Below are 14,391 nucleotides of genomic sequence, written 5' to 3'. Positions count from 1 at the left end.
ATTTAGTTTCAGGGTACTTTGATTTCTTTCTGGATTTTTTTCCTTGATCCACTCATCATTCAATAGTGATTTGTTCAGTTTCTGTGAATTTGTACACTTCCTAGGGTTTTATTCACTGTCAATTTTAAGTTTTATTGCATAATGGCCAGATAGGATGCATGGAATTATTTTAGTTTTTCTGTTTTGTTTTTGTTTTTGTTTTTGTTTTTTTTTAGGTTGGTTTGGGTCCCAGCATGTGATCTACTTTAGAGAAGCTTTCATGTGTTTCTAAGTAGAATAAATATTCTTTGGTGTTTGAATGGAATATTCTATAGGTATCTCTTGGGCCTTTTGCTATAATGTCCTTTAATTAAGATTTCTTGGTTTGTTTTTGTTCAGATGTCCTGTTTATTGGAGAAAGGGAGGTTTTGAAGTCACCTGCTATTACTGGGTTTGTGTTAATTTTGCATCTTTTATTCCATTTGTATGCTTTTTATAAAACTGGGTGCAACAGAGATTGGTACATATATGTTCAATATTGTATTATTTTCTTGGTTGGTCAGGGGTCATAGGTTGCAAATCTGGAGCTAGACTTGTAGCTGACAAATGAATGGAGGAAGAGATGGCAAAGGTAGAAGCAACTTTTAACTATTTAACATTTTTAAAATAATATATTTGAAATTATAATTGTATTAGTCATCATTCTTTACAGAAACAGAACTGATAGGATGACTCTGTCTGTCTGTCTATCTATCTATCTATCTATCTATCTATCTATGTACCTAACATTTATTTATATCTGTTTAATATCTATCATCTACCAAATAAACAAATAAGCAAACAATAAATAAAGTCAATAAATAGATAAATAAATGGGATTTATTAGAGTGGCTTGCAGGCTGTGTGCCACTCGGTTCAACAATGGCAACCTACCAACAGAAATACAAGAATCCTGAAGTTGTTCAATCCATGAGGATGGATGTCTCAGCTAGATTTCAGTGCATATTCCTGAAGATGTAAGCTCGAGTACCAATTAAGGAATGAGCCAGGGAAAGCAAGGGCAGACAGGCAAAGAACAAGTGCTTCCTGTCTTCCACATCCTTTATGTAAGCTGCCAGCAAAAGTTGTGGCCCAAATTTAAGGTGATTCCTAACTCAGAAGATCTGGATTTTGGGTAGGACTTCCCACCTCAAATGATCTAGTGAAGAAAAAATCCCTCACAAGTATACCCGGCCACTTGGGCTTTAAGTCATTTCCAGATGTAGTCAAGTTAACAACCAAGAATAGCTATCATTATAATATTGGCTTTTCAAAATAAGACCTTTTAATTAGAAAGTTTCACACTTTGAATAATGAAAGGTGATTTATTTTTAGGTTTTTTTTTTTTTCATTTTACTTCATCGCATCTAATGTTTTAAAATATTTTGAATTTTAGTGTATGCAGAGAGTATTTCCAAAATGGTGGGAAGAGAAAAGCACTTGAGAAAGATGAAAAACGAGCTGTCCTTGCCACTAAGACCACTCCAGCCTTAAACGTGCATGAGTCTTCTAAACTTGAAGGTCCTTTAACAAACCTCAGCTTTACAAGCCCTGAATTTATAACTGAGTAAGTATATTTCATCTGTTTCAGTCAACATTTCCCCAAGGGGGCTGTGTTAATGTGAGTCGTGTAAGAGAATGGAATACAGTGTAAAATGGTGTGACGGGTAATACTTAGTAGCAGACAGTCTGGTTTCTCCTCTGGTATGTGGAAGGTTGAGACAGACAAGTTTATAATATTGTTAAGTATAAAACTATCATACCATTTTAAGAAATATATGAAAACTTAGTGTTTCTGCAGTATATGTTGTCCTTACTAAAAATTAAAAAACAATGGTTTATTAAATGTTATAATTATTGTGAATATATACAGAATCAAAATCATGAAAGTCAGTTAAACTGTTTAAAGTAGTTAACTACTAAGAAATTAGAAATAAGAAGTCACCATCATACTATTGTTGAATCAAAAATGTACACACATACACTTTTATGCATATAGATATAAACTTTGCAAGTTCATGAGTATTATAATCCAGTTAATAATTGGTATTAAAATTACATTTATATCATAATGTCAGAATAAATTTTTGTGTCATATAATATTTCCCTAATTGCTTGAAAGCTGTAGAAATAGTCTTAATAAATGCTGAAAACAGCAAAATTAAACTGTTAATTTTGAGTAAGTATATTTGAGTAATCTGAACTGTTGCTGCCAGCATAGCAATATCTTTGGTCACTCTGACCTTGTACTGTGTTAAAGTATTACCTAGTTATGAGTTATTTCATCTAAATAAAATTAGTACATCATTGATTAGTTCAATAGGAAAGAATAGGTAATTCTTTAAGATTATTGCAAAGCTTTTAATGAGCTGTCAGACATCTTGTACCTTAGGTGTCATGAGACATCATAAATATTTCCAACTTGGTAGTTAGTGATAGAGCACTTGCCGGCATCTGTAAGGCACTAGGTACTGTTGTAGGGTATTCACTAGAAAAGACTGTCCACACTTGAGTTTAAGTCAATAGAAAGTCTTTTTAGCCAGCTGGGGACTACACTGGGTGCTCAGGATCTTTTCTCAGCCTTTCTTCAGATGACTTTTTAAACCTAAAAACCGTGTTCTGGGTTTACATACTTCAGTTAACAAGAACAGTTAGCCAGAATGGAACTACAGAAGCCAAATGGCAAGATTAGTATATTTAGAGACTTTGTCAGAATTATGGTCTTTGATAGGTTAGTTGTTTGTTTTAGTTTTGGCAGGTCGTGCGGTCTACATGCCAAGTCTTACATCCTGAATGTCACTTCCATCATTGAGTCAGTTGTGCTAAGGGTCCTATTACAGCTCAATCCCCAGTACTGCCAAACACTGAGAGATTAGAAGTTGTGCTCTAATGCTGGGACCAGTATGACTTCCATCTTCTGCCTGTCCATTTAAGAGTTGAATGAAGAGGACATTTGAAATGTAAACAGTTTGCAAAACAGCTTCACCTTTCACTTTTTTCCAGTCCCCCTTCAGCCATGTTCTTGTGGAGGGCATATCTAGTTCTTCTGTATCTATCTTATTTCCAAAGTTTATGGTTTATCTTCTAGTCTGAAGTTCAGCCTGAAAAAGACTAGCATAGCAACCTGAGCCTAGCCTACCTGCTGATTGTCCCTGTTTGCTCCAGTCAAAGTTTACTGAGAATACACTGTAAAGTTTTCCACCCTACACTCCAGACCGATCCAGCCCCCTTTGGCAGTAAAATTGCTGCAGTTTCGTAGCCAGCTTTGACCTGGAAGAATCTAAGCGTTTATCTTGATGAAGCAGGTATGGCAGAAAGGAGACTAGCTCCAGGATGCATAGCCCAGATCCTCAGTGCTCTTAGCCTGCTTTTCAACTTGTTTTCATGACAGACATCCTTCAACCTATTCACCTCTCCTCTAAACCTCTTGGAATGATTATTTTTTATGACTTTTTCTAATTTTATAGTTATTTCTTGAAGAATAGATTTGTTGATATATTTAGTTACTTGTCTCATTGCTGTGATAAAATACATGACAAAAGTAACTTAAGGAAGGATTTGCTTTGATTCCCAATTCAAGGTTACAATCTGTCTTGAGTAGGGAAGACATAGCAATGTCTGGGGCTTGAGGAAGCTGGTCTTGCTCTATCCACATAAGGAAGCCGAGAGGGATGAATGCTAGTGTGCCTAATTTGCTTTCTTGTTTTTATTCAGTCCAGAACACAGCTCAGTACGGCAATGCCCACATTTAAGATGGGCCTTTCTACCTCAGTTAATCTAATCAAGATAATCCATCAAGGGCATTCCCAGAGTCTAACCTAATTCCACATAGGTGTTTTTCATCTAAAAACTCTACAAACTGGGCCCAAACATTCAAATAAATGAGCCTATGGGAACCATCATTCACACCACCACACCAGTATTGTTTAACTTTTCTTACATCTTTATTATAGTACTTATATCATATTAAAAATTACTACTATAGATTTTCCTGACTACCAATAAAATAAAGATATGAAAATATTGTATATAAGGATCTTAAGTAAAAGGGAAATGATCCCTCAACCCTAGTTACATTTCAAGTACATTTCTTTCCAAGCTTTCTGTGGGTATTAGCTCTTATCCAATAAAGACAGTGTCTCATACAGAATTTGTAAACTTTCTGTACTAATAAGACACTCATTTTTTGTATAGTATTCTTCATAAAAATTTCACCAATGTGTATTCCTCACTATGATGATCCAAATCTGTTATATATTAAGGAAAACACATGTTCCTATATGATTATTTATTACTAACTAGAGTATATGTGAGAGAGGACAGGGTATGATTGTCTACATAGGATAATTGTAAGTGGCTCTAGGCTCTTGCACATGACTGCTGAATTGAGTTCATTAAGTACTCATGATGTAAACTTAACCAGCTTTGAGTGTTTTCATATTTTGGGATTTTTTTTCTCTATATTGATACTGGAATAAATTAACAACTCCTTGTATTAATGTGTGTGTACATGTATGTATATATTCCTCAATTGAAAATTCTTTGTTTAGCTCTGTACCCCATTTTTAATTGGGTTATTTGGTTCTCTGGAGTCTTAACTTTTTGAGTCTTTGTATATATTTGATAACCAGACCCCCCACCCCCCAGAACTCCCAGGGACTAAGCCATCAACAAAGGAGTACACATGGCTCCAGCTGCATATGTGGCAGAGGAAGGTCTTGTCAGGCATCAGTGGAAGGAGAGGTCTTATGAAAGCTGGATAGATGCCCCAGTGTAGGGGAATTGAGGGAGGGGAGGTGGAGTGGGTGGGTGGATGGAGGAACATTATCATAGAAGCAGGGGGAGAGAGGGTGTGATAGGGTGTTTCTGGGAGGGAGGGAAACCGGGAACAACATTTGAAATCTAAATAAAGAAAATATCCAATTTAAAAAAAGAGAGAGAGAAAGAAATGGATTCTTCAGTGTTTTCTTTTGAAATAAATTGTGTTTTCTCCAGTAGGATGAAAGATAATTGGCTGGTTTTTGGCTCTATCAACAAAGAATTTTCAACTATTACCAAATAATCTGATTAAATTAACTGCCACAAAAAATATCCTTTACTGCCACATAACCCAGCTCTTCCCCCCCAAACATATATTCAGAATACTGCATAACCTACCACTGAGATATTGTACAGCCATGTTTGTCATTCTTCTCTACAAGGAAATAGAACAATCTAGATGTCCCTCCATAGAAGAACGAATAATGAAAATGCTGTATGTAAACAAAATGCTGTGCTGCTCAACTATAAAGAAAAATGAAATCATGAAATTTGCAGAACTATGGATGGAATGAGAATATGTAGCACTAGGTGAGGTCAGCCAAACTCACAGGAAAAAGTCCACATTTTCCCACTATGTGGATTCTAGCCTATATGTGAACAGCTGTTCAGTATAGATGCAGAGTAACAATTAGAAAAGAAACCAAGAAAGGTTAATTAGGCAACAAGGAAGGATGAAATTCAAGCAAAAGGATAGCAGTTGTGTAAGAAGATACAAAATACAAAGCTAATTGTTTTTCTGGTCTCCATTATGTTATAATTTTTGTTTGTTTTGGGGTGTGTGTGTTGTACTAGTCAAGAAAAATGTAATTGATAATGAAAACATAAACCATTAATTGAAACTCTGCCACTTCAGAATAGCCTCTCTTAACATTCCCTAGAGGCACAAACTTTGCGACTGAGAAAGTGCTTGCTTGAGTGGCTCTCTTTACCTTGCTGTATTATATTACTTATAAGGTTATTACAGTCAAAAGATATACCCAAGAATGAATTTTTATCAGGGAGTGCTAACTTGCCATTAAAGTAGGATATTGTCATCATTATTGAACCTCAGTAAACACTGTTTTTTTTTAATAGAGTGCCATAGAACATACTTATGGTTTTTTATTTTGTTTTTAAATCATTTGTATTTTGATAAATACAATCCAATTTTCATCAAAGGAGGTTGATATTAAGTCATAAGAAAATTGTAAGAAAACTACCATAAGTAATAGTAATATTTGGAATATTCAAATTTATGACATACACCTAACACTTATTTTCTGAAAGTTCATACAAGTATATTTCATGCTAGAGTATACTGAACATAGTTGCATGTTCCTAACCCAAAAGCAATGAAAAAAATCATACTCAGCTATTAAGAGAGAAAGTCAGTTAAGACATTTTAGCTGGCTGAGTTCTTAACCATTAATGGTACTATAATTTCATTTGCTACTCCACCTAAAATTGGAATGATATTGTTTAATTTTTGTACAGTCTTGTATATTTGCTAGTTTTCTTTTATTTTCAGAAGTGTCTCAGATTGGACTGGACACATTATGATAAGTATACCTATAAAATGTGAAGTGCCACAACCTAACTCAGGTATAAAGGAGACTAAGAAGAGGAATTTGGTAGACAGAAGAACATAGGTGAATGGACATTGTGACTCATCAGATCTCTCTCTCCCTCTCCTTCTTCTCCTTCTCACACTCCCTCACCCCCTCTCCATCCCCCCCCCAGTATATGTGTGAAAGAAGCAGGCACACAAATAATAGAAAGTATTTGAAAAGATATTAAATCTGAAAAAGCTAACTGTTGAAGAGCAGAGATTCCATAAATGAAATATCAAGTAGTCACAACAACTAGAACACATAAGAATGAAATTTTTCTAGTCTTTCAAAACAGTAGTATTTGCTAAGTGCTACTGCTTTTTTTGTTCTCTGCTAGGTAACAGGAAAATCGGGAAAAACAAGTGTTAAGTTTTTTAAAAAGAAAATACAATGTTAAAGAAAAGAAATATATGTAGAGTTATAGATATTTTATGTTTAATTTTTCAGCTATATAATTTTGTATTACTGTTTTTGGTTTCTTAATAATAGTTTACAAGTGTAAAGTATTTATAAGAATAGAGAGCATAACTCAGTGGTTAAACACCTGTCTAGCAGAGGAGGCCCTTACTTTAGTGCCTAATACTAACCCAAACAAGCGACAGAAAACCACATGCTGGTCACAAAATAACACATGCATGCATGGTTTGTTCTAGATAGTAACAGTGATTGTTTGGTAGAAAAACGAATTTGTTTTTATTTTATTTAAAATGTGCAGTTTTTTTTCTGCTGAGTGAAGAGAAAAGTAAAACTTTTAGATTATAGTTCATGGTTTACATGCCACCCATTCTAGAGTGTTATTTTCAAAAGAGGTAATGCACAAAGTGTATTACAGGTTGAATGTCTAAGTGGGAACAGCTGTGCTTTAGATTTCAGGGTTTTTTTTTTTTCTTTTTTGGAAGAATTATATATGCATACAAGGAGGTAGCTTAGAGATGGAAGTGAGGTAAGACAACAGCTTTTTTGTTTCATGTAACACAGCCTAGAATTTGTTACCATACATGTAAAAAGATTATGCTTTTGACTATGACTCACCATGTAAGGACAGGTGTGGAATTTTCCACCTAAGCCATCTTGTCCAGAGCTCAATAAGTCTTAGGTTTTAGAGAATTTCAAGTTCTGTTTTGGACAAGAAATGTTGTTAATTTTTCATAATGAGGGGAAAATGGGGAACAGATTGGCTTCTCTTAGACAAAGGGACTATCCCCGCTGGGTACCCATAGGGTTTTTTTGTTTTTTGTTTTCACAGTATTCTAAAAGCCAAACATGTAGGAATGGTCTGTGATCTTGGCACTCTACAGTGAGTTCAGTTCATGAGATGTGCAGTGAGATCCAGTCTCAGAAATACCCTGAAAGTAAATCGTTTTTTATCAGTGTTAGGAAGTAATAGGAAAGTTGGATGGCTATAAGAAAAATTTTCAACAGAAGAAAATTGATTATATATCATGCCTTAAACAGTTATAAACAATGTATTTCTGACAGGTTGTACGCATTTAATAATTCATAAAGTTCATGACACACTGGAAATGATACTGAGTTGGACAATATATTGGTTTGAATAGTACCATAAATTTTGCTGTTTCCACAAAGATGACAAATACGGTATTATCATTGGCATTGTTTTAATTTTTAAGACCTTGAAAAGGTGTAATATATAGAAGTATATAAGAAAAAGCATAAGCTCCATTTTTTTTTTTGTTTTGAAATAGATATTTTATACATTTTATTATGGGTTTCCCTCTCTCAGCTCCTCCCATATCTCCCTACCCACTCAAATCCATACCCTTTTTTTGTTTGTTATTAGAAAAGAAACAGGTACCTTTAATAACAGTAGTAGTAGTAAGTGAAACAAAAACAAACATAAATAGTATAGAATGAATAAGTGAACAGAAAAAAAAAGAGCACAAGAAACATATAGACACAGAGACACACATTCACAAACACAGAAATCCCTTAAAAACACAAAACTAGAGACTATAATATATGAGCAAAAAGACATATATGGTTTAAAAAACACAGCCACATAACACATTCTCTCTTTCTCTCCCTCCCTCCCTCCCCCTCTCCCCCTCTCTTTCCTCTGCCTCTTTCACACACACACACACACACACACACACACACACCCAAAAATACTATTAAGTTTGTTTTGTCTTGGTCATCTACTGCTGAGCATTGGCCCTCCTTTAAGGGAGGTTTGTATACCTAGTGAGATTCCACTGGAAAAAACTAATATTCCTTTGAAAGTTTTTATCAATTGGAGATAGCTTCTAGGCTAAGAATGAGATTTGTTTCCATTTCTCTCCCATCCCAGCACTGGGACCTCATCTGGCTTAGATCTGTGCAGGCCCTGTGTATGCTTCAGTAATCTGTCAGTTTATATGTGCATTGGCCCTTTTATATCTATAAGTCATTGGTTCCTACAATCTTTCTGCCCCCTTTTCAGCAGAGTCCCCTGAGCTGTGAGGGGAAGGATTTGATGAAGACATCTCACTTAAGACTGAGATTTCTAAGGTCTCATTCTCTTCCTTTCCCTCTGTGTATCACTTAGCCGATGAAGACTTTCCTACCTAGTTGCAAGCTTGCAAAATCAAAGCAGGCATCTTCAACCATAGTGGTTCACAGAATTGTGAAGTATGTTCCTGCACCTGGATATTTAGATTTGTACAAGTATATTCTAGTCATCTCGGGCTGCTGTCTAGACTCTAGGTCTGACTGAGAATTGTGTAACTTAGGTCACAAGAATTTGCTGGCTTCTATCATCCTTCAACTAGTATATTGTCATATTTCAAAGACTGACAAGGTAATTCACATAGCAAGTGATTATTTTCTATAAGCATAATCCAGTTTACATATGACAGAATTCAACATAGATTGGCTGTGGTACAGAAGGTCACCTTTCAGGTTTCCAGAGCAGTTCTTGTCACTGAGAAAGTTTCTGGCTATTTCTTACAGAAACTGACATTTATCTTGATTTTCTAGTCAGAACAAGCTGTTTTATTTACTCATACATGTACATGCATGAGTGCATGCTTGCGCACGCATACACACACACACACACACACACACACACACACACACACACTTCACTCTGAGAAATTGCTAAGTCCCTATACTCCTATAACCTTGTTCAGGTAAGTTTTTAAAATTACATTTTACTTATAAAAGTCTTTTTTAATTGATTCATATTTTAGGTACTATCTAGTGTTGTGTACTATTGTAAAGAAGCTTATTATATATGACTTGAAATTGAACAGATGACTTTTATGTCTATAAAATATTAGTACATCAAAGACTTAGCTGAATATATTATCCACTTAATTACATTTCTTCTCTAAAAAAAAATCATTTTTAGATTTGTAGTTTAAAGCCATTCTAAAGCAAATACTAGCCAAGGCACAGAACAAAGCTAAACAAATTTCTATACTCGAGCCTTAAAGAAAATTCTGTCTTTACATAATTATTTATATTCTTTTTTCCTTTATTTTTTCAGGGTGTACTCATAAATTTTATAGAGAAAATTATTATATTAGTTAAAATGGCATATATTCAAAGTTGAAACAGTCATACTATTTTATGGTTTCTATTCAGCCTGGATTTGGGACTAACAAAGGCTACTCCAATAGAGCCATATTGATCTTGTGATTAAATTTGCTATCACATTTTCTGTTGTTTTTGGAAATGAAGAATACTTACAAACAATAAGACAATTCAGTGTTTTAAAGAATTCTGTTTTATTCTTTGTTCATTATTTTCCTTTTGTTCATTTAAGTCATTGAGACAAAGTGAAATTCCAATTGTATTGACTATTGAGAACTAATTTTGAGTTCATTCTTTCCTATACAAAAACATTCTCAAAAATATGTATGGATCTTAGCTATGAAAAAATTATTTTCACAATAATAATGGTTTTGTTTGTTCTTTACCTTCTTGTGTAAGTGTAAAGTGCACTCCCAGAGGCTTCATGCCAGGTTATTCTACAGAAGCTTAAATGAAGAAGCAGCTGTTAGACTCTACTATATACCAGACATTAAAACAGTTCAAGAAATAGAAAACATGGCCTCACCTTTTACAGCTGTTCTCAAAAGTACTGTATTTATTTAAAGATAGAATATATAGTGGTATATGAAAGTTCCAGGCATGTCTCCTTTAACATGGAATGCATAGGCATACCAATGCCAACACCATTCCTTCCAGCCCTCCTAAGAGTAAAGAACTCATAATTTACAGAGAACTGTTATTCTTGCATCATAGGTTTTACATGTATTACTTCCAGTGTGCTTTTTAAACTGTGCCCCTGTTCTTAGGTTGCTTCAAGCCTCAGGAAAGATCAGATTACTTGATGTTGGCAGCTGCTTTAATCCATTTTTGAAGTTTGAAGAATTTCTAACTGTTGGCATAGATATTGTACCTGCTGTAGAGGTATGTGGTTTTATTTACAGACTGTTTTTAACTTGTGTCCTTAAAAAGGAAAAGCACTATCTTTACATTCATAAAATAGCAAAGATATACTTACTTTCTACCAACTAGCAAATTATTTCTGAAAATGTTTAGTATTTAGCTAACCAATATGATCATATTTTATTTTCTTTGTTTTGTACCTTCAGTATATCTAGAAAGCCAGAATTTGGAAGTATACTGTTGAAAAAAATCATTTAAAAAGTTGTAGGTTACAAAGATGTCTGTGTAGCTTATTGCTTAGGATTCATGGGTGACTGCCTTTGTACTGCATAGGCAAGATTCTCCTGTCTTAGCCTTCCATCTTACTTAAGGAGTGCTAAGGTTCTAGGTTCTGTACATCAGCTTTTTATGTGCATTCTAGAGGATAAAACTCAGGTCTTCAGGCTATCATGGCAAATGCTTTTACCCATGGGGCCGTCCCTAAACCCTGTAAGATTTTCTTACTCCATTTTTTGGTAGAGTTTAGTGTAGCCAATTATGATATATTTATTACTTTGTTGTGTTTTCTTTAATCATTTGATGGCATTAATTAAAATGTACAATATGCCCCAAGGCAGAAATTATTTTTTAAGAGTAAATAAAAGTACTGTTATAATTTTTAAATGTTTAGAGTTAGTATAGTACAAAGCATTTTACTGAGCTTTAAAGAGTGCTAGCATCATTCTGCATATACAAAATTTATCTATCGTTTATACTTCTATCACTATGACAAAGCACTTGACAAATATATATATTTGCTTATTTAGCTAGCTATTGATAATAAACGGAATACAAATGTGAACATTATTAATGAATCACTCTTCTATGTTCTTATCCAAATTAAACTCCAAATAAGCATCAATTTTAAATAGATGATTTAAATTATCCCTAATGTAGTGGTGTGTGTGAGAGTTTGTGTGTATTTGTTTTCATGTATAGAATGATGATTAGAAATTTGGGAGACTTAATTACTCAAGTTGTTTTAAGTTTAGTTGAGAACAGGGTATGGTGGTACACTTATGCAATCCCAGCACTTGAGAGATTACGGGTTCAGAAGCCCATTATTAGCTTAGACTGTGAGGATTGAGGATACCCTGAACCACTGGAGACCTTGTCTCAAGTAAATTCAAAAAATTAATAAACAGAAACAAATGAAAACTGTGTAGAGTTAGAAGGAATAAGTAATTAATGCTAAATTCTATAAAACGCTGTGAGATGTTCAATATCATGGTGTGAAGCTTATGTATTAAGATGCACATATTCTTGACATTGTCTTGGTTTTTTTGTATTGTTGTTGTTTTTGTTTTCTGAAGCAGGGTCTCACTATGTCACCCAGTCTAGCTTCCAACATACAGTCCTTAGCTCAGGTTCCTGAGTACTGGGATTACAGGCATGCATTACTACACTGTAATTCTAACTCTGCCTTCTTTGTTGTTATTGTTGTTTTATTTCTACAGAGTGTGTATAAGTGTGACTTCCTGAACTTGCAGCTTCAGCAGCCACTCCAGCTTGCACAGGATGCTATAGACGCTTTTCTGAAGCAGCTGAGAAACCCTATTGACTCTCTTCCGGGAGAACTTTTCCATGTGGTTGTTTTCTCTCTCCTTCTTTCCTATTTTCCATCACCCTACCAGCGATGGATTTGCTGCAAGAAAGCCCATGAGCTGTTAGTGCTGAACGGCTTATTGCTCATCATCACTCCTGATTCCTCCCATCAGAACCGGCACGCTATGATGATGAAGAGCTGGAAGATTGCTATAGAATCCCTGGGCTTTAAGCGCTTCAAGTATTCAAAATTTTCTCATATGCATCTCATGGCTTTTAGAAAAACCTCCCTTAAAACTACAAGTGACTTGGTTAGTAGGAACTATCCAGGGATGTTATATATTCCTCAAGATTTCAACAGTGTAGAAGATGAGGAGTATTCTAACACTTCCTGCTATGTCCGATCAGATCTAGAAGATGAACAACTAGCATACGGTTTCACAGAGCTCCCTGATGCTCCCTATGATTCAGATTCTGGAGAAAGTCAAGCCAGCTCTATTCCATTTTATGAGTTAGAGGATCCCATCTTACTTTTAAGCTAATGTAAAAGCAAAAAGCCCTTCCATTCCAGATTCCTAAACTAAATGCTTACACTAATCAGAATACTAACATGAACTCAGTATTTAAAGCCTGGTTTGCATAGAAGAAATGCAAACGTTTATAGAGTTTGCTATTTTTTCTACTTCTGGATTTCAAAATTTATTCTTATATAGGAAGCTTAAAGTTTCATGCAGGGTGACTTCTGTCTTAGCAGAAACCACTGTTACTTTAGCATTTTGCATTAAGATTAAAAAGGTACCTTTTTTCTCTTTAGTGCTGTTGTAAAGCCTAATTTACTATGTATTTCCCTATTCAGTTTAGTGTTGACTTTACACCCTTGTCATGAGGAACCTTAAGATGTGTAGAAAGCTGTAGATTGCACTTTGATGACTCAAGTTGAATATTCACACATAGTTTGGTGTAGTTGTTTGTGGTGCACTTGTCTTTTTCTTTAAATTGTTACCTTTTACAGAAAACAGTTTCCACTCAGTTTCATCTTATGATCTAGTATTCCTGAACTTTTTGAAATTGGTGACAAATTTTTATATTAAGCTCATTCGGAAACATTAGACATTAGAAAAGTTATTTCTCGAAGAATGTATTCTAATTAACACAGTCCAGCAAACACCATTGCCGAAATAGTATTTCTGTGATGTTCTTACTGATACAGGCTTTGGTGTTCAGTATATTTACTTGTGAAAGCTAATTTTTTTTTTAAAAAACTTAGACTGCATTTACAGAATGTTCTGTTTAAGCAAGAAGCAATGGCTAATACTCAATACTGACCTGGAACCCCTTTGTGAAAGGGTTTGCACTTGTAAAAGTTTATATTCTGCTGTGACCAACCCTGATAGGGTCCTCACCTGTCCTTTACGGCGGTGCTGCACTATAAGTTCAAACCTTTTTTGAAATTAACCCTCTACTGATAATCTCATAAAATGGTCTTGACCTTTTGTTATCCTAATTCTTTCTAAGCCCTAGCAGAAAATTTTCTTTGACTATATAAACAATTAGTTGGCTGTGGGAAATTTCCCCTTTCCACGTTGATAAATGCCTTTCTGTGTTTCTGAATCAGAAGCAAATGATTAACTAGAAATATATGTCCAAGACAAGTTTAAACAGTTAAGAACATTTAGTCCACATTGTCTTGTCAGCCAGCAATTGTCATGTGTCATGTAAACTATCATTTTAAAGAGTGCCACTGTGTGGATTTTTTTCGAGTGGTTATTACATTAAAATTACCTCATACTGAGGTTTTTGCACTGAAATATCACAGTTTCAGATTTCATGGTTAATGTTGTATGAGCATGTATGTATGTGTGTGTTGTGTGTGTGCATATGTATTTTTAAAAGAAACTTGCATTTTCAATAGTTGATCCTAAATTTCATAAACACTTCTTTACTCTGGTAAAATGGATGTTTTTGTGCTTATTGTGAATTGCTA

General features: G+C 34.6%; 1 protein-coding gene across 1 annotated transcript in view; it reads left to right on the top strand.

Annotated features, from left to right (window-relative positions):
* The window catches only part of Bmt2 (base methyltransferase of 25S rRNA 2 homolog), a 60,162-nt gene extending 45,955 nt beyond the window's left edge, over positions 1–14,207 (top strand). The window contains exons 3-5 of the mRNA XM_031381191.1: positions 1,415–1,585; positions 10,730–10,844; positions 12,320–14,207. Coding sequence (XP_031237051.1) covers positions 1,415–1,585; positions 10,730–10,844; positions 12,320–12,949 — 916 coding nt within the window. The 3' untranslated portion in view covers positions 12,950–14,207. The remainder of the gene's footprint in view (positions 1–1,414; positions 1,586–10,729; positions 10,845–12,319) is intronic.
* Positions 14,208–14,391: the final 184 nt, after the last annotated feature.

The sequence above is a fragment of the Mastomys coucha genome, unplaced genomic scaffold, assembly GCF_008632895.1.
Source record: "Mastomys coucha isolate ucsf_1 unplaced genomic scaffold, UCSF_Mcou_1 pScaffold20, whole genome shotgun sequence".
Lineage (NCBI taxonomy): Eukaryota > Metazoa > Chordata > Mammalia > Rodentia > Muridae > Mastomys > Mastomys coucha.
This window is presented reverse-complemented; position numbering and strand designations above follow the sequence as displayed.